The following is a 23,523-nucleotide window of genomic DNA, read 5'->3' on the forward strand; positions in this document are numbered from 1 at the left end:
CCTTTCTGGGAACTGGCGGTGGATCAAGCTATAGGACCCTGTTTAGCATTATGGTTAGCACGCGTTTTATCTCGATTACAAGTTTGATCATGTTTGGTTAAAGCTGAGTGTAGGGATATTATTAAAATTATATTTTTTTAAATATAATTTTTTATTATTTAAAACTAATTTTTTAAAATATTTTTATATTATTTTTGATAGGCTGATATCAAAAATAATTTTAAAAAAATAAAAAATATATTATTTTAATATATTTCTAAATAAAAAAAACATTTAATCATAATCATTATTACTCAAACACCCTTTAAATTTTATCCGTTATAGATTTGTACTACTTCTGTTGAAAATTCAAATTCTCTCCTTATAGCTTTTCTTGATAATATTTTTTCAAACTGCAAAAACTATTATAATATTAAATATCCATTTGATCCGAGCTAATAATTTATAATTTATGTGTCAAAATTAAATTTAAGTATTTTGAAACTAATTTTTTACACCGAGTGCGGTAGTTATTGGGCCCTGTGCATGTACAATGGGCTAATTTCGTAGCAATTTAAAACTATTTTTAGAAAAGAAAAGGAACATGTAAATAAAACAACAATAAGATTAAGAAAACAAAAAAAAAAAATATTTACTTCCAAAACCATAGTTTTTAGACCTGGTCCAGTTTAAAGCTCAAGTTTCGAGTTTTGATCGGGTTATTGGGTTTTGACCGGATAACCGGGTCGCCCGGATCAATTTGTTTTAAAAAAATCAAAACGACGTCGTTTTAGTAAAAAAAACAAAAATCAACGGGTTACAACCGGGTTTTTGACCGGGTCACACCGGGTTTTTTCTTCCCCTGTTTTTTCTTCAACCCAGCCCGGTTCCAGCCCCGGGTCAACCCGACAGGCCGGGTTTTGACACTATGTCCAAAACCATTGAAAACGTGGAAGAGGAGAAGGAATATGGTCGAACCTATCCGGTAACAGCCATGGAGAAAACCGTAAAACATTGCAAGACATTTTATAAGATAAAATGGCATAGACTATCAACTTGGACCGACGAAAGATTGACACGATGACAGATCTTTAGCTGCCTCTTTCGATGGAGTCATTAATGACAGACGGACCTCCAACTTCTTCCTCGTTAGTAACTTATTTATCTTACAAGTGACTACATAGCTAATTAAGAGGCATGCAAATTTTGAGTATACGTAGTGATTGGATAAAAAAAATTAAATATAAAAAATAATGTTTAGATTGTTTGAAGTTTTTTTTGGTATTGTTATAAAACTTAATATAATGTTTCAAATTTGAAAAATTCTGACCTGACTATTTGGTTAACCCAAGTTTTAAATTAAATTATAAAAGAACTGTTCTGGCGTGTTTTTGTTTATTAGGTAGGTCTGAGGGAAAAAATCAATTCAATACTAAAAGATAATATTAAATAAAAAAATCCTTATTACAAGATAGAATTGAAAAAAAAAAGATAACAAAAAAGGGTCAAAATCTAAAGTAATTAAAAACCTCGTATTAAATAATGGAATTGGAAAAACAAAGAAAAGATAAAAAAAATTAAAAAATTGACAAAAAAATCTTTTATTATAGTATAAAAAAAATGAAAATTGATTTACCATCAATCTACTATTAAAATATAAAATTAAATTACAAACTCATTTTAAAGGATGAAATTAAAAAAATATATATAAAGAAGGGCAAAAAACCTAAAGGAAATAAGAACCATTATTAAAGGATGTAGTTGAAAAAAAATACTTAAAAGATAAAAATAAAAAAAGACCAAGAAACCCAAATGACCAATATAAAAAGTCATGGGCCTATTACAAAAAGCCCAGAAACATAGGACTGAGGGAGACTCGTATATCTAACCCTTTTTTTTTACAACAGGTCACTGGTCATCTACGAAATGAAAACACATTTTCTCTTAGTATGATCAAGACACGAATGATCTCTCTAAATGAAATTCTCATGTAAGTTAGTTCAATATACATATCTTATAACAAGCACTTACATATTAGTTTTAAGTATACCTCATACCTCAACTTATAAAAACGTTTGCTTCCTTTCATAAAAAATAATAATAATAATAATATGTATCAGTCTCAACGTCTCTAAGTAATGTTCAATCGTAATAGAATAGTGACCATAAACATTTAGAAACAATACTTTAATGCAATAAGAATCTCATAATTATAAAAATAAACATATCTTTTTATTTAAAATAGATAAAACAAGTAATGTTAAAGAGCAATGTAAAACCATTCTTTAAATTTTATCAAATAGTTTAAACTTTTAAATCAAAATAATTATTTAATATAATATCAAATCTTTAATGAACGAATGATCAAGAATTTGAATTTTTACCACCTTATTCTATCTAATTAAATTAATAAAATTAGTGGTGAGCATGTATATGTTTTAAGTTGAAAGAAATGTTTTAGAAATTAATATAAAATTATTTTTAGATTCTCATAACAGCTTAATTAATTTTTTGAATTAAAATAATTATTTTACATAATATATATATTACCATAAGCTAGCTATCTTTCATCTCATAAAATATAATTAATATCCCTCTTTAAGCCGAAAGAAGAAAAGCCATTTAGGTCAATAACCTTAAAAGAAGGGAAGAACATTCTAAAAAAGAAACAAGAGGCACGACAAAATGCTAGCTAGTTTGATGGTGATTCAATTTGAAACCTCAAATAAAGTATGATTTCCAGTTTTCCACCATGGATAGAGGATTAGGCAAAGCCATTGAAATGCTTTAAAAAGAAAAAGAAAAAAAAGGAGCATTTATTTTCATTAAAGTTATGTGTGTATCCATGCAGTTGTGTGGTTATGGCTCGTGCTGTGAAAGGGACGGGGGCCATATATGCTTAAAAAGAAGCTCTTCTTGGTCTAAATGATCTCATAGCTGACTAGCCATTGATGATTATATATTGTTTACCCAATCCACAGAATCTTCTCTTCTGTGGGATATTGTTTCTCATCATAACCAGCCAATTATTGCTCAAAAGGGAAGCCTTCAACCACACACTTTGGCTTCGCAAAATAAATTATCAGTAGCAGGCAAGTGTTTGTGCTTTCCCGGAAAAGAGAAAAGGAGATGGAAAATGATTAGGGAATTAATAGAATCCAACCGCGACTTTCATATTCAGGACAGTGCCATTTTCATGGGCGATGAGCTCGGCTTTAAAATATTCACTGCTAATCTTGATGCCAAAGGCCCAAAAGCACGTTTGAACTGGGGAAAAAAAGGTTAAACAAATTTGAAGTTTCCCAGAACATGTACAGAGGTGCTCCTTTCTCACCGTTTTCTAACAAATTTATCACTGCTTTTGGTACAATAAAGCTAGCATAAGATCTCACCAAGAAGAACAGATGTATCAGTCAGTGAAATCCAGAGCTGACCTGAACTCAAAAGATTTTACACTTCTTGACTTGATAATATATACTCAAGATGCTATAGTATAGCAGTGCACGAACTAGAATTCCACAGCAAAGGTGTCGGTGCATATATATTATCACTCTTAAGAGTTTAATTTTCGAGTTTTCATTTTCATTTCTGCTACTTCATGCTAAATTTATCATCTCTTTTAGTCTTATATATATCTTGTGGTTAATCTTTTTATTTAATTAAAGATTAATTACGATGCTTGTGATTGTTTTAATTAGAGATTATAAAGATGGTGAGATTTGAACTTGACAATAGATTTAGTTATTAAATATACAATATTATATTAAAAAATTATTATAAATTAACAAATTAAATTATTGAATGAAATCCTATGAAAAGCTTTATGTTACTCCTTGATAGTGTGACTAGATTGTTATTATGCCACTTCCTTGATGGCTATATGTACGTAAATCTATTAATTTTTAATTAAATAATGAGTAGGATCAAAAGATTTGGAGCAAATATATACTTAAATTAGTTTTTGTATAAATAAATAAATAAATAAAGTGATGTGGACCAAAAAATGGAAAGGAAATCTAGGATAAGATTAAATTAGCTACACGAATGGGTAATAATTTGCATATAATTAATTAAACAGCACGATCTTGCATGTTGCTTATGATATATATATTTGGAATTGCATCTAAGACCAGCGCATATCATCAATTGAATAGTATTTTCGTACATGAAAAGCTTATACTTAAATAATTTAGTAAGCGTTTGGGAACACGGTTCAACCCGCGTTCCCAAAAATTTGAAATTTTTTTTTGTTTTTTGCTAAAATTTAATATGGTTTGTACGTTTTGGATCGTTTTGATGTGCCGATGTCAAAAATAATTTTTAAAAAATAAAAAAAAATCATTAACATGCATTTTGGCACGAAAAGTTATTTGAAAAGCACTCGCAACCACACTGTCAAACACACTCTTAGTGGTTTGATCAGGTATTGGTCCACACGGCATCGTTTGACAATGTGGTTTGAATACTTTTTAAATGTTTTTTAATGATTTTTTTCCCTTAAAAAACAGTAAATTAATAATTTTTAAGTTTTTTTTTTTTTAAGATGATTTGATATTTGAAAAACACTAAACACCATTCTTCTTTTTTCTCAGGCATGTGCTAACATTTTTTTCAAGTTCGCATTCATCTTTCGAAACAAACGTATGATTTTATTTGTATATATTATAATGCTCTCTTTTGAAAGATTGCAGACTAGAATCCAAGCATAATCTTGAATTTGACTGCTCCCCATCCCACTAGCTAGGTAGCAGCCATAAATTAAACCGACAATAAAAAAGAAAGGGGATTTTTTTATATATATATTTGAAGAGAGAGAGAAAAGGAATATTGACTAGAATCACATGTACCGACTCCAATAAAAGAAAAAAAAATTACTTTGATATATAATTTTTTGAAAACCAACTTAGAGATTGACTCAGAACAATACCTAGATCACAAGTCGAGTTAATTGTTGACCCGAGTTAACGTAAAGATAAAAATAATTATTATCATAATTTTAAAATCTGACTTGGAATCGACTTGAGACAAGACCCGGGTGATGTGTAAGGAAAGTCTACATAAGAATAAAAGTGATTATTATTATAGTTTTAAAACACAACTCAAGGGTCGACCCAGGACAAGACCCGAGTTATAAGTTGGGAGGGTCAATCCGAATTGACTTGGGTCAATGTAAGGATAAAAGTTCATAGTTTTAAAACCCAACTAGGAGGTTGAACTGGGTTGACACGGGACAAGATAAAGATAAAAGTGGTTATTATTATAGTTTTAAAATCCGATTCGGGGGTCAACCCAGAATAAGGCCCAAGTTACCGGTTGGGAGGTTGACCCAAATTTATTTTAAGAGATTCAAAGCAATCTTATTTTGACAAAAAAAAAATCAATGAACTTTTGAGCCGTGTTTAATCCTGAATCGAGTTGGTCTTATCAATTCTTCCTTTATTTTTCTTTTTTAAACCTGAACTATTCTGGGCCTTGGGTCTACCAGGTCCCTTGTCAACCCATCATGACAATCCAGGTTTTTTAACTATGGTTATTATAATATTATTATTTTAACACTCAATGTAAGCTAAAGTGAAAAAAATAATATGTAATTATTATTTTAGAATTTTTCATATTTTATCTTGACCTTATATTTGAATACCTTTTCTAAGTTTCGATGTGGCTGCGGGTGAACCTCACCCGCAGCCACAATACCAAACAACCACTTAGAAAACAATATATGTTATAATCTACACTTCAAACATTAAATAAGACAAAAATATTATTGTTATTGTAGTATATTGTTCTACCTTGTACAATATTTACCAGATATAAAATAAGATAAATTGTTCAATCTAATAAATATTAAACACAAAACAAGGTAGTTATTTATTTAACTCAATCATGTCTAGTGTAATCTAATATAATCAATATTATCCAACATATCAAACACTAAGAATGACCAAACAAAACCCTTATTTCATATACGAACTCAATGAATATATATAAAACATATATTTAAAATATAGATATATGAGTTCATATGATTTTATTTATATTTCTTTTATTATATAATCCATCGATAAAATGGTACTCTACATTTATATATAAAAAAACTCTTCTTATTTTGATGATATGAAATTCAATACACCATCAAACACCATATGTTTTGGATGATGTTACATAGGATCTCAAACTCTCTTTCATCGATAAAAAAAACAAAACTAACGGTAATAATAAACTCTCCATTTGGATCCATATATGCATGTACGTCCGCATGCATGAATTTCGAGGTAGCAGATAGCACTGACTTTCTCAAAGAGAGCTGGTTGAAATTTGAAAAACAGATCAGCAGCTAGCTAATCATGGGATGTTACTCGACAGTTAAAATGTGATGATCATCACCCTTACTGCTATTTTGTCCCTATAAATATAAATAAATATGATGTTGTGATGATCGAGATTTGAAGAAGCAATGCCAGTTACTGTGTATGTGTCCATTTGGAGAAACAGGGGATGGTGACACGCAGTAGTAACTGATGAAACATCTTAGCACTCAGACGTTGCTTTGTCTATCCAAACTCCCACAGAAGGTGGACCATATCTAAGTAATATATAACATCTGATGATCTGAATATGAAAGGAAAAGGAAGAGATTTGTTCAAGTTGTTATGATTATTGCATTAGGATCAAGTCCTTAATCCTGATTTAATTAATATTAACAGGAGAGAGAGTTCTAAATAATGATAGAAACCCAAGATTTTGGTAACCATTAGAGCTGCTCAACAGCTTGAGATTGAAGGAGGCTGCTCGTTCCAATTTGGTTGCGAAGTTAAAAGTCAATTCCAAGTCGTTTCAACAGGTTTATCAATAAAAGGGCAACATCACTTAATAATGGTGGTAGGAATAAGATTAGATGGCCTGAGATTGTGGTTTATATGGCTTAGGCTCTTTCTTTTTCAGAGGAAAGTGCATAAAACCTCACTATATTTCTATTTTATCTTCCTAGCTAGCTGTAAACTTGAAAGCAACGTCACTTAAAACTGCATTCTTCGGCCTTGAAAGATTCTGAAAGTGAACGGCACTTTCCCTTGTCTTTCTTCCCCCATGAGAAGGACATGGCTTGGTTAAGGCTCTAATATTCATACAAGAAAACGGGTAAAAATCATGTATATATGATCCCCCTACCCTGCACATTTAGCCTAGTCAACCTTTTTACTTCCCCTAAAAGGAAAGCTGAGATCTCTTCCCAGTCATGGAATTTATTTCACGGTTAATCGGATAGAAGGACAGATCATATGATCACCTTTAATTTGATGTGAAGGGGTTAATTTGACAAAGTTTTGGATAGAGGGTTTGGATCACTATATATTCAAGCTAGAGGGATCATGCATGATCATTTCTAGCGCGAAAAAAAGAGAAAAGAAAAGGAAGCACATCACCTTTTCGCTTGTGAGGCTGAAGCATCAACTGTGAGTGGAATAATTGGATGAAACTACTTTATGAAAAAATGGCACGATCCAACCACCTTGGTTTGCCGAAATTGATTCATGCTAGAAACTATACTGTATTATTTTTTTAAATTTGTTTGAAATAATATTATTATCCACAACAACGTTTTGGAAAATTATTAGGGTATTCATTTTTTTTTAAAAAAAAGAAAAAAACTCTTTCTGCTCCCATGCAATCGATCAGTGCATGTAAAATAATGTTCTCCTGAGACCAAGATTGAGGTTACAACGTGACTGCCGGGCTCATGTCTGGGCAAGGGGAATTATCTTCGTCTTTCCCCTCATAACCTTCTAATCGACAGCTTTCAAGGTCTTTTTCACTGGAATTAGTTGGAAGTGATATTTAAGTTTAGAGGGGGGATGATCACCTAACAAAGACAACTTGATCCATCATGTACACATGAATGCGCCAGAAACCAGCAACTGTGACGAGAAAACGACCCATCGTTTACTAGATTGCGTCCTCCCAACTTTGATAATATTTTGGAATGGGATAAAAATTATTTTTTAAAATATTTTTTATTTAGAAATATATTAAAATAATATTTTTTAATATATTTTTTACGTAACAACTCAATTGTGTTATCTCAATTTAAAAGGTATTTGAGAGTATGATAGATTTTTTTTTTGAAGTACTTTTTTATTTAGAAATGCATTAAAATAATATTTTTTTTAAAAAAATTATTTTTGATATCAGTATATCAAAACGACCTAATTGTGTCCTCACAACTTAGAAAGTGTTCGAGAGTATAGTAGAGATTACTTCTCAAAGTGATTTTCATTTTAGAATACATTAAAATAATATTTTTTATTTTTTTTAAATTTATTTTGATATCATATCAAAATAACCCAAAAAAATCTAAAAACATTAATTTTAAGCAAATTTTTTTTGTTAAATTTTGATAAAAAAAACAGATTGAAACGGGCACTAATTTCAAGCTCAAAACAGAAGGCAAGCAGTTTTAGTAATTATACTCCGAGTCTGTGACAGTTTTTTGGACCATGTCATATTCAAGAATTTCTAGCCTTTTCCATGCTCTAGAGAGAAATAAAATTGACATCTTCATGAGTCTCTTTGATGTATATATAGTAATTTTCTGAAATTGTGTCTGACATTATCTTATGACCGCTAAATTAAAAATGGAGAGTATATATAACCATACATTCTTTTGAAGTTAAAACTCAAGACATGTTCATAGAAAATATAATGAAGTTCTCATGAATTTTTTATTTTTAAAATTGATTTGATAATTAAAAAGTATTATTATTATAAATAAAACTAATTTCCTTCAGTGTTTTACTAAAGTAACAGTGCAATCCAAAATAGAATAAAGATTTGCCCTTCAAAAACCAAAGGATTATTGAACAGGAGTAAAATAATATTTTCATACTTTATTGCATGATGTAATTAATTACACCCATTAATTATACATAAAACTAATTCCCTCAATGTTTTACTATGCATGTAAACAGTGCAATCCTTAATACAATGAAGATTTTACCCTTAAAAAACCAAAGGATTGAACATTCACTAATGGGTAAAATATTATTTTCCACACTTTATTGCACAATGTAATTACGTACGTACTCTTGAAAAAAAAAAGAAACCAAGACAGCTAATGTTCGAGGAGCTTTTTTGAATTCTCATATCTTTTTGTATTGTGTAATTACTGAATAGTCCTTGTGATCAACTTTTTTTTCCAAAGGTCAAGGGGGATTTTTGTTTTTTGACCTTGGGTTTTTTGCAATTGTTGTGTGGGGTCAAAAGTGTTTTAGCCTTTTGATAAAAAAAAGTGCTTGCATCCTTTGGGCGGCGTGTGTGAAGCCTCTCGGTAGCTGTTGGTCGCCTTTCAGGGCAGCGTCCAAAGCATCGTGCCACCCTCTATAAGGTGAGCCGGCATGTGTCAGCCGTCAGGGCACAAAGGTGCTCTGGCAATAATTTTCTCTTCTCTCTTTTTTTCTCTCTTCTCCACCTCAAAAGGTGTGCTGACCTTACAAAATTGCAAAGTGGTCCTCAATCTTTTAATTGCATCGAATTTGATTAATTTATTTTTTAATTTCATTCATTGAAATTTGATTTTTTATGTTTTGTTAATCAAAATTGATCACCATTCTTTTGATTCCTATTTATTTTGCTTTTAATCTTTTTTTATTGGATTTTATTTTTTGATTTCATCCCTAATCATTTGATTTTAATTTCCCTTTTTGTTTTTGGCAATTTCACCCCTCATTGTTTAATTTCATTGAATTTTCATATCATATTTGGTGCTTATTTTTTTTTATCATGCTTTTAAAACCCGGCTCGGAAGTTGACCCCCGTCATGTCCTAGGTCACAAGTTGGGTCAAATGATCGGGGTTATTGGGGTCAATCAGAGTTTTTATTGTTCAAGGAGTAAAAATAATATTATTTTAATAAAAAAATAATGACAAAAAAAAAACAATGGGTTTTGACATGATTTTTTCCAAGCTAATTGCTTGATTTTTTATTCAGCAAAAAAATATGGTATTGTTTCGATAAAAAATAATGAAGAAAAAATTCAATGGGGTTTCGACTTGATGTTCCCCAAGCTAATCATGTCGTTGATCAACTAAGATTTTGATCTATTTTTAATATATTTTTTTTATAATTTTGGCAATTGCTAATTTTTTCAATTTGTTTATAGTCGTTGTTCTTTTATTTATTTGTTTTATTAGATACAGTCAATTCAATGATTAAAATCTCATTTTTTTTTGCACTTTTATAAATTAATTGAGTTTTTTTTTAACCTGATCAGCTCAATTACCCAAATCTCAAAATTTTTAAACTTTTTAAAAAACTATTACTTCACGTGGGAATTTATTTTTTGCGATCAGAGAAATTCCAGCAGCCCACGACATAGGGCGGGACAAAATATCCAGTATATATCTAAAATGCAAGACTTACACTAAAATTAATTGGATAAGATACTTTAGCCAGCCAAGCATGGGGTTACAAACATGTAGGAGGAATATATATTATAGTGGCAGGAGTAATGATGGAAGGAAGGAAGGAAGAAATATACATAGATGAAGCTGGTAGTAGATAGGGGACTACTCTAGTTACTTATAGTAATATTTTGTGATGCGTTGTTCTTGTCTCTTCCTCTTTGCCCATCGACACTCACTATACAGAAAAGCTGTCCGACACCATGGATGGTTTTGCCTTTTAAGCTCTCTCTCTCTCATGTGCTTAGATTCCTTATAGGCATAGACGCTCTTTTATCTTAAGATGATTTCGAGTAAAATAATATGAACCCACTACATAGTCACGAGGGAGGCAATATGTGTGTGTGTGTGTAAGTGGGTTATTGGATTGTCTTTATGGTCCAATAATTTCTATAACTAAGCCAAATCATGCATATTACAGTGTGATCTTCCACACGACATCACGTGATGGCTTAGTTTTTCATATCAGAGACCTAAATGGGATTTGTTTTTCAAAATGGCATCTGATTTTGCACAGAGTCTGAGAATATATTGTTTTTTTCTCTAAGTTCATCATCTGGACTCGATTCAATTTGGGTTTGGTGTATCTAATCGGTACAATATTAGATTTGGTATATGTTTAGGTTATTTTTCTGCGAGCATGCCTTAAAATAATTGCATGCTATGGGACTCACAGTACAGAAGGACCATGTCACAGATCTCATTCGCATGCATGATCTGCCAATGTTTTTCTAATTCTGGTTTAGATCTGAATCTCAACTCTTTCTGGCCTTATGAATTGTTTAAGACCCAAATTCACTGCGAGGTACGAAGCTGTAGATGCAGTACTAGAATTGATCTGCAGTGAAATTTGAGGGGGTAAAAAGGGCCCTTTAGAGTGTGTTTCCTCGACAAGATCCTTGGATCGCAGCAGCAGGTAATTTGTGAGCTTGCTTGAATTGAAGTTGGTTCTGCAATTTGTGTCAACTCATGACATCGAACCATAAAAAAAGGGAAAAAATGCGAGAATTATATATTAGTAGTGCATAAATTATTGGTTAAACTAGCAGATCATGCCACTTGAAGCAATATTTCTCTAACCAACACAAGGAAGTTTGTCAATCCTTTTCATCTCTATATTTTGAGCCTATTTGGGTAATGATTATATTTTCACATTCAAGCTACAAGTCATTTGCAGATAATTCAAGAATTTAGTGTGTAATTCACTTCAATTTGCAATACACTCTTTTATCAAGAATATAAAAAATAGACCAACACGGTAAGTTAACTCGAGATCCATTCAATTTAAAATTTAGGTTGGTTCAAATTAAAACAAAATTAAAAAAAATTAACCTGCTTGATGTGTCAAAACCCAAGTTGACTTGTAATTCTATTCATTCAAGTAAAATCTAAGTAAAAACCCATCATTATTTAAAAAAAATATATATTTTTTAGGATAACCCGAGACTTACCCATATGAATCTGTGCCAAGTTTTAAAACCATGCTTTTATTAACTCTCCACTGAGGACAAAACAAAGCTGGCTCAAACTCTTGCACCAAAATAAGTTAAATAACTACAAGCCAACATACAAAGGTTGCTCTAAAATAGTGTATGCAAAGTCAGTTAACACACTACCCCTTTCGAATTAAAAAACAGTTATCTTCTCTTCCCCCCTAAGCCATCTCTCTCTCTCTCTCTCTGCTGTAAAGAAAAGAAAAACTAGAAATACCCATCTAAAATTCCATTTCCTTCTGCAGAAAACATAATGGCCTAGCTGTTTCTTGGATCCGGAGATTCTGGGTTTCTTTCAATTAGTATAATACTATTAAACATATAGTTATAAGACTTGGAAAAGAACATTAACCCACAAGACATGATTTGGTTCCTCCCATTGTCTCTCCCTAGGCTCAAACCCTCTTTTTCTCTGCTGTTCCTCTCGTTGGAGTTTGTAGCATAGCTGTAATGCCTGTAAATCCATGGCCCCTCTTTTCCTTCTTATTCTTCTCTTCTACCCTTGTGCTTCTCTTTCCTTTTACTGCTTTCGCCGTCAACCAACAAGGCGAAACTCTTCTTTCATGGAAGAGAAGCTTGAATGGATCACCTGAGGGGTTGAATAATTGGGACTCGAGCAATGAGACTCCCTGTGGATGGTTCGGAATTACTTGCAACTTTAACAATGAAGTTGTGGCATTGGGTTTGAGGTATGTCAATTTATTTGGAACACTTCCCTCCAATTTTACTTTTTTGTCTTCCTTAAACAAGCTTGTTCTGTCTGGAACCAATCTTACTGGCACAATCCCAAAAGAGATTGGCACTGCTCTTCCTCAATTGACTCACTTAGACTTGAGTGAGAATGCCTTGACCGGCGAGATTCCAAGTGAGCTTTGTAACTTTCCCAAGCTTGAACAACTCCTTCTCAACTCAAATCAACTTGAGGGCTCCATTCCAATCGAGATCGGAAACCTCACTAGCTTGAAATGGCTAATCCTCTACGACAATCAACTTAGCGGTTCCATTCCCAACACCGTAGGCAAGTTGAAGTATCTTGAAGTGATTAGAGCTGGTGGCAACAAGAACCTTGAAGGTTCATTGCCTAAAGAAATTGGCAACTGCAGCAATTTGTTGATGTTAGGCCTAGCAGAAACAAGCATCTCAGGTTTTCTCCCACCGAGCCTCGGCCTCCTGAAAAAACTCCAAACCGTTGCCATCTACACCACCCTCCTTTCCGGCCAAATCCCTCCAGAACTCGGTGACTGCACCGAGCTCCAAGACATATACCTTTATGAAAACTCACTCACTGGCTCAATTCCGAAAACATTAGGCAAGCTCCGAAACCTTAGAAACCTTTTGCTCTGGCAGAACAACTTGGTTGGTATTATCCCTCCCGAGCTCGGAAACTGCAACCAAATGTTGGTGATTGACATATCAATGAATTCCTTAACCGGAAGCATTCCGCAATCATTCGGCAATCTAACTGAACTCCAAGAACTCCAGCTTAGCCTCAATCAAATCTCCGGAGAAATCCCAGCACAGCTTGGAAACTGCCAGAAGATCATTCACATCGAACTCGACAACAATCAAATCACTGGCTCAATCCCACCTGAAATAGGTAACTTATTTAATCTCACACTCTTTTACTTATGGCAGAACAAACTCGAAGGCAACATACCGCCTTCCATTTCCAACTGTCAAAACTTAGAAGCCATAGATTTATCTCAAAATGGCTTAGTGGGGCCTATTCCAAAAGGAGTTTTTCAACTGAAGAAACTCAACAAACTCTTGCTTCTTTCCAACAATCTCTCCGGTGAAATACCGCCCGAGATTGGAAACTGCTCGTCTTTGATTCGTTTTCGAGCTAATAACAACAAGGTTTCCGGAACTATTCCGGCCCACATTGGAAATTTGAAGAACCTGAACTTCTTGGATCTCGGATCGAACCGGATTACCGGAGTAATCCCGGAAGAAATATCGGGTTGTCAAAATCTCACATTTTTGGATTTGCATTCAAATGCTATTTCTGGTAACTTGCCACAGAGTTTTGACAAGCTCATATCACTCCAGTTTATTGATTTCTCCAATAACTTGATTGAAGGCACACTGAGTCCAAGTCTTGGTTCACTGAGTTCACTCACCAAACTCACTCTTGCTAAGAACAGGCTGTCAGGTTCCATTCCGAGTCAACTCGGTTCCTGCTCCAAGTTACAGTTATTGGACCTGAGTGGAAATCAGTTATCAGGGAACATTCCGTCAAGTGTTGGAAAGATCCCGTCACTGGAAATCGCTTTGAATCTAAGCTTGAATCAACTTAATGGGGAGATTCCGTCAGAGTTCACGGGGTTAAACAAGCTTGGCATTTTGGATATTTCGTATAATCATCTTACAGGCGATCTTCAACATCTCGCAGCTTTGCAGAATCTTGTCGTGCTTAATGTCTCGCACAATAATTTCTCGGGGCACGTGCCTGACACGCCCTTCTTCTCGAAGCTTCCTCTCAGTGTACTTGCCGGGAATCCTGCTCTTTGCTTCTCCGGTAACCAGTGCGATTCTGGTGACAAGCACGTTCAGCGAGGGACGGCAGCGCGTGTGGCAATGATTGTGCTGTTGTGTGCCGCATGTGCGCTCCTTTTGGCAGCGCTCTACATTATCCTAGCAAGCAAAAAACGTGGCAGTGGGGCCCAGGAGTGTGAAGGTGAGGATGACGTGGAGATGAGTCCGCCTTGGGAAGTGACTTTATATCAGAAACTAGACTTGTCAATTGCTGATGTGACACGATCGTTGACAGCTGGCAATGTGGTAGGACGAGGCCGGTCCGGTGTGGTTTACAAGGTTACCATTCCGTCTGGATTAATGGTAGCTGTTAAGAGATTCAAGTCGGCAGAGAAGATTTCAGCTGCAGCATTTTCATCCGAGATTGCTACATTGGCGAGAATTCGGCACCGAAACATTGTCCGTTTACTCGGGTGGGGAGCAAACCGGAAAACAAAGTTGCTGTTTTATGATTACATGGCTAATGGCACATTAGGGACATTGTTACATGAAGGGAATAATTTTGGATTGGTGGAGTGGGAGACGAGGTTTAAGATCGCATTAGGGGTGGCAGAGGGGCTAGCGTATTTGCACCACGATTGCGTACCGCCGATTCTGCACCGAGATGTGAAAGCGCATAATATCTTGCTTGGGGACCGGTTTGAGGCATATTTAGCCGATTTCGGGCTGGCTAGGCTGGTTGAAGACGAGCATGGATCATTCTCTGCAAACCCACAATTTGCAGGGTCCTATGGATACATTGCACCAGGTGAGTTTTCACTTTCACTTTCTGATAATGAATTATCATTAGATTGTGATAATTGGCTTTCTTAAGCACTGCTGAGAGATTATTGGACACTTAATTGGAATAATATCTAGTCGAATATGGTATAGGGATGAGACAAATTTGTGATTATTTGAGAAATCAGTTGGGATTAGTGACGATGGGGACTTAAAGCAAGGTTTAGAGATGGGTTTAACAAGTAATTAGGTAGCAAAATCACATCAGGCATGCCAACAAGCTGTTTAATTTGTTTTGTTCATGATTTGTTATTTCGTCGGCAACTGGAAAAGGCTGCGTGCACAACAAATACTACTTTTAGCAAAAAGTTCCTGCAGTGAGTGAAATGTCATTCACCCTGCATGAATGTCTAAGTTTCTGTAGGTAGACTTCCGAACTTGCTGCAGTGTCGCACTCTCTCGCACCTTTGGTAATTTTGCATGCACGATCATTTATCTTTGTATGTTTCAATTACAGAGTACGCTTGCATGCTTAAAATCACTGAAAAGAGTGATGTATATAGCTATGGAGTGGTCCTTTTAGAGACAATAACTGGAAAAAAGCCAGTCGATCCATCATTCCCGGATGGCCAACATGTTGTCCAATGGGTCAGAAACCACCTGAGGAGCAAGAAGGACCCAGTTGAAATACTTGATCCTAAACTGCAAGGCCACCCAGACACACAAATACAGGAAATGCTTCAAGCTCTTGGAATCTCTCTTCTTTGCACAAGCAATCGCGCTGAAGATCGCCCGACAATGAAAGATGTGGCAGTATTATTGAAGGAAATTCGACAGGAACTGATCACAGGCGGTGAGGCCCAGAAGCCGACCAACAAATCATCGAAAACGATGGAAAGCAATCCATCATATTCATCATCCTCGGTGACCCCAGCTCAATTGTTGATGCTTCAACAAGGGTCTTCTCGTTGCTCACTTGCTTACTCATCTTCATCATCAACTAGTATTATGTCAAGTGCTAATCAATAACAATCTCCTTGTGTAGTTTTGAGAGTTATTCAAATATATTAGTATTGTTTTTTAGAATAGGGAAATACATAAAAGAGTTAGCGCCACAGGGGTGTTTTGATCAATAGCTTGGTACCGAGATGATAAAATTGAGTACATAGCAAGTTCCTTTTATTGTCTCTACTCTCTGTTGAATGCTGCTATTGTGGTTTTTGCTACTGTTATGAACAGCATTTATAATAATGAAAGATACACACAAACATTGGCAAAGAAAGTGAAAGGGAAAGAAGAGGAAGAGATCAGTAAAGGAAATGGAGAAGAGATCAGTAACGGAAATGGAGGCACAAGCTATATATTTTGCTTCAATGTGAAGTCATTCTCCATAATTTCTGAGTAGTAGGATGTGGATGTCTTGATTGATGTGAGTGGGCGTGGTGTTATTTTCTGTGAGGGTTTTCGAGGATGATTTTCCTCTTGGGATGTGAAATAGAGAGACAGGGAGAGATGAGTGGCCATAGGGAATTGTAGGGTAATGATAAGAGAGCTTCTTTCTTGCTTTCATGCAACTATCAAGGTCCCTACCACGTGAAGGAGATAAAGAATTATAGGAAAGTACCAACTGGACATACAGAAACAAGCCATGAAGTAATCAATATCAATCAATCACAAGATTGGCTGCCTGCCTTGTGAAATTAAATCCCAGTACTCAAATCATATAAACCACCATTCTAGTTCATCAAGGCTGCTGTGAAAGATTTTCGTTGGATCTATTGTAATTCTGTAAAAAATGGCGTAGCACAGAAGCTGGTAGCAAGTGGTAACATGGTAAGCACTTGACTTCTATACATGTCCAAGAAAGAGAATGAATATGAGAAGTTTTCTTTGGTGGGGTGAAGCAAAATTTAATTCATTGCTTTAAAAATCATCCCCACTGTTTTTTAATTTTTCAGTCTGAATTTCAGGGAAGGCAGGCAGTGGCAGGATTGATAAATGTATTGCAGCAAAGGTTCCGGTGAGGAAAAATACCACAGCGGTTGTTTTTCTTCGGGCTCACATGCGCACATGCAGGTTAACACAAAATACAGAAGCTTGCAATCCATTAACAGAGGCTTCTTTCAAATTTGTTAACTATTTTTTTTTAAAAAAAGAAAAAGTACATATAAGATTCCCAACGTAGATCGTAAGACTAATATATTTGTATTTTGTACATTTCAAAAAAAAAAAAATATTTGTACTTTGTAAAGCTGTGAGGTCCCGTCCACATGCATGGGGCGGATCCCACATGCAACTATGATTTTAAAATAGCTGTTGATGATAACGCTCACCTTCATTACGCTTTTGCCTTTCAGACACTTGATTTTGCCATGTCAAGAGATGAATTTAGTACCTTCTATTTGGTCAAGTGGAAGGAAAACTCTCGGAATCTGTTCTGCTTGCCATTTAATTTTCTCAGTAAACAATTTGGTTATCACAAGTTAAATCTCAATAATTTATTCACAAACCAAAAACCAAATAGAACACATATTTGAGACCTTTTGAATCATCATGCTCAAGATGTTCTGAATATTTTTCTTGGCATTGAGAAACAAGAGGGGAAAAAACAGCAGATAATCTATCCGACAAGACCGCAGCTCTGGTACGAGGTGATGTTAAGCCTCAAAATTGTTAATCCTGCGAGGGTAAACCGCTTTTGAAAGAAACCCTTGATACAATATTAATGTACATACAGAGTGCATTGCTAGAGAAGTCCTGTTTTGCATCCACAGTTAATTTGGTAGCCTCTGAAACTTGCTATAAAGAAAGTATCCGATGATAACTACAGAAGTCAAGAGGAGAAAAGTTGGACAAAATCTATAAATCATTTACCCGGTAATCATGCACAATTCACGAGCCTGAACTGTTCTATGCATTCAACTTTCCAGAGACAGAATTTAATAAAATAATGAAGATACCAGAAAAGACTATAAACCAAAAATACGAAGAAATTAAGCACAATGCACAGGACCTTTATTTTCACCTCATGGCAAGATCCAACCCATATTGGGCTGATTATCATAAAATTCTTACATAATCCGCAGGGTGCACAAAACATAAAACTTAAATTCCTTGGCAAATAAAAAGCATACTAATATGGCATGTATTGCCGTTATGTGTTAGATATTTACATAAGTGAGAACGCTAAGAACTTGCACCGGTTTCAGTTCAGCTGTATAGATCATCCTCCTCGGCAGCAATAGTTGCTGGAGCAAATGGATCAGTGGCTCCTTCACCTGCCACATTCTCAGCACGGTCTGGAAACCGGAACTCAGTACCAAATCCACGAGATTGCTGTAAGGTCTGAGCAAAGAGCTGGTACTTCCTGATGTCTGCATCACTGACACTTCGACGTGCAAATTTCATTGACTCCTCAAAATGTGCTGCCGTTATTTCTGGGACCTCATCCACATCATCTTCTTCCATTGCTTCAGGATTGTCTTGCTTCCTTTTCTCCTTCTCAATATCCTGCCATTCCCCAAAAGTTTCAAAGAAGAGCAACAGTACAAACACAAACTACAAGCATTAGTCAAGGCCTTTTTCGTTGACTATCACACCAATTTTCAAGTTAAGTCAAACAATTTCAGGTGCACTAACAGACATGCTCAGCACAAACATTTTTGTAAGAAATAAAAACTAGATTTACGGAAGGCCAACCAACATGGGAAGCAAAGTGTTTGTAAGAAGTTAGAAGGATTACTACATATAAACAGACTCGCATCAGAAACTGGTTCCCACATGCACATTCAATGCAGTACATGTTCACCAAAAGATTAAATACATAAGAGAATTTCAATATAGACATGCTCATTCAACTTCTGGATGAAAATAAAAAACATAAAAATGAGACTCACCTTCTCAATATTTTCTCTAATGGCATATTTGCAGGCACGTTGACAAATTTCAGTGATATCAGCACCACTAAATCCATGAGTATATCGTGCAAGAGCTGCCAGGTCAACATCCCTAGAAACAGGTGACTTGCGCAAACATGCTTTAAATATCTGAAGACGGGAAGCCTCATCAGGAAGAGGTATATAAATCAACTGGTCCAGACGCCCAGGCCTGAGCAATGCTGGGTCGATAATATCTGGCCTGTTTGTTGCACCAATGATAAAAACTGTTTTCTTTGCCGTCATGCCATCCATTTCTGTCAGAAGTTGATTCAAGACTCTATCTGCAGCTCCCCCAGCATCTCCAGAAGAGTTGCCCCGCTGTAACCAGGAAGAAAGGAAAAAACAAATAATAAGAAACAAATAGTGAAAAGGTCAAAAGGAGGCCCTGATGACGTGAGCAGGATAATATTTTTACAAGCAAACTACGCTTCTAAGTATACATAGTAAAACTTTTCACTGAAGGAAAAGCATGCATACCTGAGTAGCAATGGAATCAAGTTCATCAAAGAAAAGTACACAAGGAGCTGACTGCCGTGCTTTGTCAAATATCTCCCGCACATTTGCTTCACTTTCTCCAAACCACATAGTTAGCAGCTCAGGACCCTTGACACTTATGAAGTTGGCCTGGCATTCATTAGCAATTGCCTTTGCAAGTAGGGTTTTACCACAGCCAGGAGGTCCATAAAAGAGAACACCTTTAGAAGGTGACATGCCAAATTTCTCAAACTTCTCAGGATGCTCCACGGGATATTGGACAGTCTGCCAGAAGCCCGAAACTTAATATAAGAATTTATATAAACTAAATCCAAGAAATGAGGAAGATGGTAAAAAGCAGGACATCTATAATCTTACACATGCAGAAATATTTAATTGAGATAAAATGGCAAACCTCTTGAAGCTCTCTTTTAATATTCTCTAATCCACCAATATCCTCCCATGAGACGTTAGGAACCTCCACAACCTATCAATCAGGAATATATGTTCATCATTCTCAGGAAGCATATAGAAATTTCATCAAACACACATGTATGACATTTTGAGCAATCTATAACATGAATCAGTAAGGCAATCTAAGTAAATACAAGAGGAATCGTCTGGTTAGGATTAAGTGAACTGAAACCAAAATGGGTGAATCGACTGCTGGGTCATCCATATGCTCCACCATTATTCTAATTAAAGCATACAATATTTCATCCAAATTTCCTCAAAACAATTGTAATTAGCATGAATGACCTTTCCTCAAAAGGATTGTAATTAGCATGAATGAAAACCTGATTTGTTCAGATTTGGGTAAAGGGGCTACTTTCTAGGGCTCTTGGGAGACTATAACCTCTTGTTTTTTTTCTTTAAAGTGGCAGTTGTACATTTCTCGTTTTTGCCTCAACATGTGTACAGCAAAAATGTCCCTTTTTTTCCTTCCTTTGATGAGAGACAAAGCACAGAGCAAAAAACCAAACAGCAATAATCTCCAGATAAGAAAGAGAACTAAGAATTTGTATTTGGCAAAAACTCACTGTTTCGCGCAACGCAGATGGATTTGAAGTTCCCAATGCAGTTTGGAAGTGGTCATTAGTCACAGCCATTGAGTTTAACACCTCGGCATCAACTGTCTCATCCTCTAAATCAATAACATCCATTTTCTCCCTAATACACTGAAGAGCAGCCTCAGTACAAAGAGCTGCAAGATCAGCACCAACATAACCATGGGTATCTTTTGCAACTCTTTCAAGATCAACCTGGAATCAAATGTTAATTGAACATAACCATGAGTAAACATTGTTATACAGCATAGAAAGGAGGAAAAGAGAGACAGTAGTTAAGAGACTCACATCTTCAGCAAGTTTCATATTTTTAGTATGAATTCTAAGGACCTCCAACCGTCCAACTTCATCAGGCACACCAATGTCAATCTCTCGATCAAATCTCCCAAATCTCCTCAAAGCTGGGTCAATGCTATTGGGCCTATTGGTAGCTCCCATAACAATCACATGTGCCCGTGACTTGAGGCCATCCATTAAAGTCAAAAGCTGTGAAACTATACGCCTCTCCACTTCACCGTGAGTCTTTTCCCTCTTGGGAGCAATAGAATCTAACTCATCAATAAAAATTATGGATGGAGCATTCTTTTCAGCTTCCTCAAATGCCTTCCTCAAGTTGCTTTCACTCTCACCAGCCAGCTTTGACATTATCTCAGGACCATTAATCAAAAAGAAGAATGCACCTGTCTCATTAGCAACAGCTCTTGCAATCAGAGTTTTACCAGACCCAGGTGGCCCATACAGCAAGATACCTTTTGGTGGTTTAACACCAATTGATTTGAAAAGCTGTGGGTGCCTAAGAGGAAGTTCAACTAGCTCACGAATCTGAGCCATCTGTTTCCTAACACCACCAACATCATCATAGCCCACTTCATTCAACCTCTCCTCATCCTCACGTTTGATGGGCTCTCCTTCACAAAAGATCTCGGTGTCTGGTGCCACAACACAGTATTCACCAGGGTCTGTCTCAATTACTTTGAACTCAACACTGCGCATGCCACCCCTGACAAGGAAAAGGTCACCTTTTCTTACAGGGCGGTACGATTCCAAGAAATATGCTGTTGAAACACGAAAGGAGAAAAAAGATACTCAGAATAAAACATTGTTAGTAGAATCAACTGCAAGACAAGACAAGAAGATCATGAAGGATTAAAAAAGGGTGCATATATCCAAAATGAAGAACTTACGCTTTAAATATGCATCAAAAAGACTTCCAGTAACACCCTCGATAGTGTCATCAATAGGAAGGATATGAACTCGCTTCCCATACTTCACATCAGGACATTGATGGACAGACACAACATCTCCAAGGCGGACTCTAAGATTAGCCCTGACAACTTTGTTCAATCTGATTTTCGGTTCCTCACATTGTTCATCAGCAAGAACAATGCAAACAGTGTCTTTTCGCTTCTTTCCCTATTTTACAACAAACATATTTTACAAATTCTCAGGAGCAAAACACAACACAAAATAGCCCCATTAAAAGCTAAACTTACCTTAATTAGCACAGTGTCACCACGAAAAAACTGAAGCTTTTCCATGGTAGCAGGATGCATAGCCACCACAGAGTTATCATCATTGATGGCCTCGTCAATAACAAGTCGATTGGGAGACTTCTTTCGCTCCAAAATTGCAGTCGAATAATCTTTCTTACTGCTTTTCATCATTTACACACAAACAAGTTCTGTTACCGCACGGTAAAGAGACGACTATTTAAAACCCAACAAACCATATAGTGCAACGAATCCATTCTTAGAACATAATCAAAATTATAAGCTCATAACAATAACCACACAATCATTCTTCAGAAAATAACAAAAACACATCAATCAAAACGACACAAAAGTTAGGTTTTTTTCTGATTACTTACCATTAAACAGAGAATAGCATGATATCATGACAAAAGTATCAAAATTTAGGTCTGTAAGGGAAAGAAGTTGCAAACTTTCTGAATACAAAACATAAAAGCACCAAAATTTGTACAGGCCCAACAGTTGTTAACCAATAATTTAACAGCAACAGGAGGTAGATGAAACATACGGGTCTGTGGAAGGAGAGGGCTGACTAGAGCTTGGATCGGCCATTGACTTTGAGAGTTGAGAGCTAGCAGAGGATAAATTGAAGAGAGGTGTTTATTTTGTATATTTATATATTGACAACAGTCAGGAGGTGGAGTCTATCTTCGATATGGAAAACAGGGACCGACACGCTAACTTCAGTGTCGAGCATATCTGTTTTTAGACGTGTCTTAAAAATATTTTTAGTTTAAATAAATATTTTTATACTTTTAATATATTAATATTAAAAATCTGAAAAATATCTAATTATATCTACATAATTATAATTTATTTAATGATTAAAAAGCTTTAATACTAAATATTACAATTTTTTCATTAAATTAAAAACAAAAACTTAGTCACTGCCCTTCCTTTTTATCCTCCATTTTCTCATAAATTGCCTGGATTTTTAAGATTTTCATAACCAAAAAGAAAAACCCATGACCCAGAGATTTTAATGCTTAAACTCATTTTCCTGTGCATTCATTGATCTTCTTGTTTTCTTAAGCAATTGAGTTCTAATAGCCAATGATTGTGATTAGGCGAAAAGATTTGCTAGCAAAGAAAGAAGCACAGCAGCGAGAACGAAAACCCCAGAATCGAAGCAAGACCCTTAATGCTGCACCTGCTGTCATGAGAAAGCAAGCTGCTAAACAGAGACGAGCTCCCCAAACAATTGAGGAACTGATGAACTACTTTGAAGCGCATGATTTGCGGATGGTCACCCCGTGAATTTACACGTATGGATTCTCTGCTGCAACTGTAATACAAGCTTCATAAAGTTGAGGAGCTAACTCAAAAACTTGTC

General features: G+C 35.4%; 2 protein-coding genes across 5 annotated transcripts; one reads left to right on the forward strand and one right to left on the reverse strand.

The window, feature by feature from the left end:
• The first annotated feature begins 11,854 nt into the window (after positions 1-11,854).
• LOC7458068 (leucine-rich repeat receptor-like serine/threonine-protein kinase RGI4) lies at positions 11,855-16,369 on the forward strand. Of its 2 annotated transcripts, XM_052446139.1 has the most exons (3): positions 12,014-12,616; positions 12,721-15,210; positions 15,700-16,369. In XM_052446139.1, the coding sequence occupies exons 2-3, from the start codon at positions 13,041-13,043 to the stop codon at positions 16,209-16,211; spliced, it is 2,682 nt and encodes an 893-aa protein (XP_052302099.1). In that variant the 5' UTR covers positions 12,014-12,616; positions 12,721-13,040; the 3' UTR covers positions 16,212-16,369. The 2 variants fall into 2 exon arrangements, with proteins under 2 accessions (XP_002318081.2, XP_052302099.1); XM_002318045.4 differs by having other exon boundaries at positions 11,855-15,210.
• Positions 16,370-18,175: 1,806 nt separating this feature from the next.
• LOC7484424 (cell division cycle protein 48 homolog) lies at positions 18,176-22,876 on the reverse strand. 3 transcript variants are annotated; one of them, XM_024582605.2, is made up of 9 exons: positions 22,699-22,876; positions 22,155-22,314; positions 21,846-22,074; positions 20,950-21,716; positions 20,635-20,856; positions 20,010-20,081; positions 19,598-19,879; positions 19,079-19,438; positions 18,176-18,692 (listed from the first exon to the last, which is right to left on the reverse strand). In XM_024582605.2, exons 1-9 carry the CDS (start codon positions 22,740-22,742, stop codon positions 18,393-18,395), a joined length of 2,436 nt encoding a protein of 811 aa, XP_024438373.1. In that variant the 5' UTR covers positions 22,743-22,876; the 3' UTR covers positions 18,176-18,392. The 3 variants fall into 3 exon arrangements, with proteins under 3 accessions (XP_024438373.1, XP_002318682.2, XP_024438374.1); XM_002318646.4 differs by having other exon boundaries at positions 22,155-22,311; positions 22,699-22,875; XM_024582606.2 differs by lacking the exon at positions 22,699-22,876 and adding an exon at positions 22,529-22,585 and having other exon boundaries at positions 22,155-22,311.
• Between the last annotated feature and the right edge of the window lie 647 nt (positions 22,877-23,523).

Source organism: Populus trichocarpa, chromosome 12, assembly GCF_000002775.5.
Source record: "Populus trichocarpa isolate Nisqually-1 chromosome 12, P.trichocarpa_v4.1, whole genome shotgun sequence".
NCBI lineage: Eukaryota > Viridiplantae > Streptophyta > Magnoliopsida > Malpighiales > Salicaceae > Populus > Populus trichocarpa.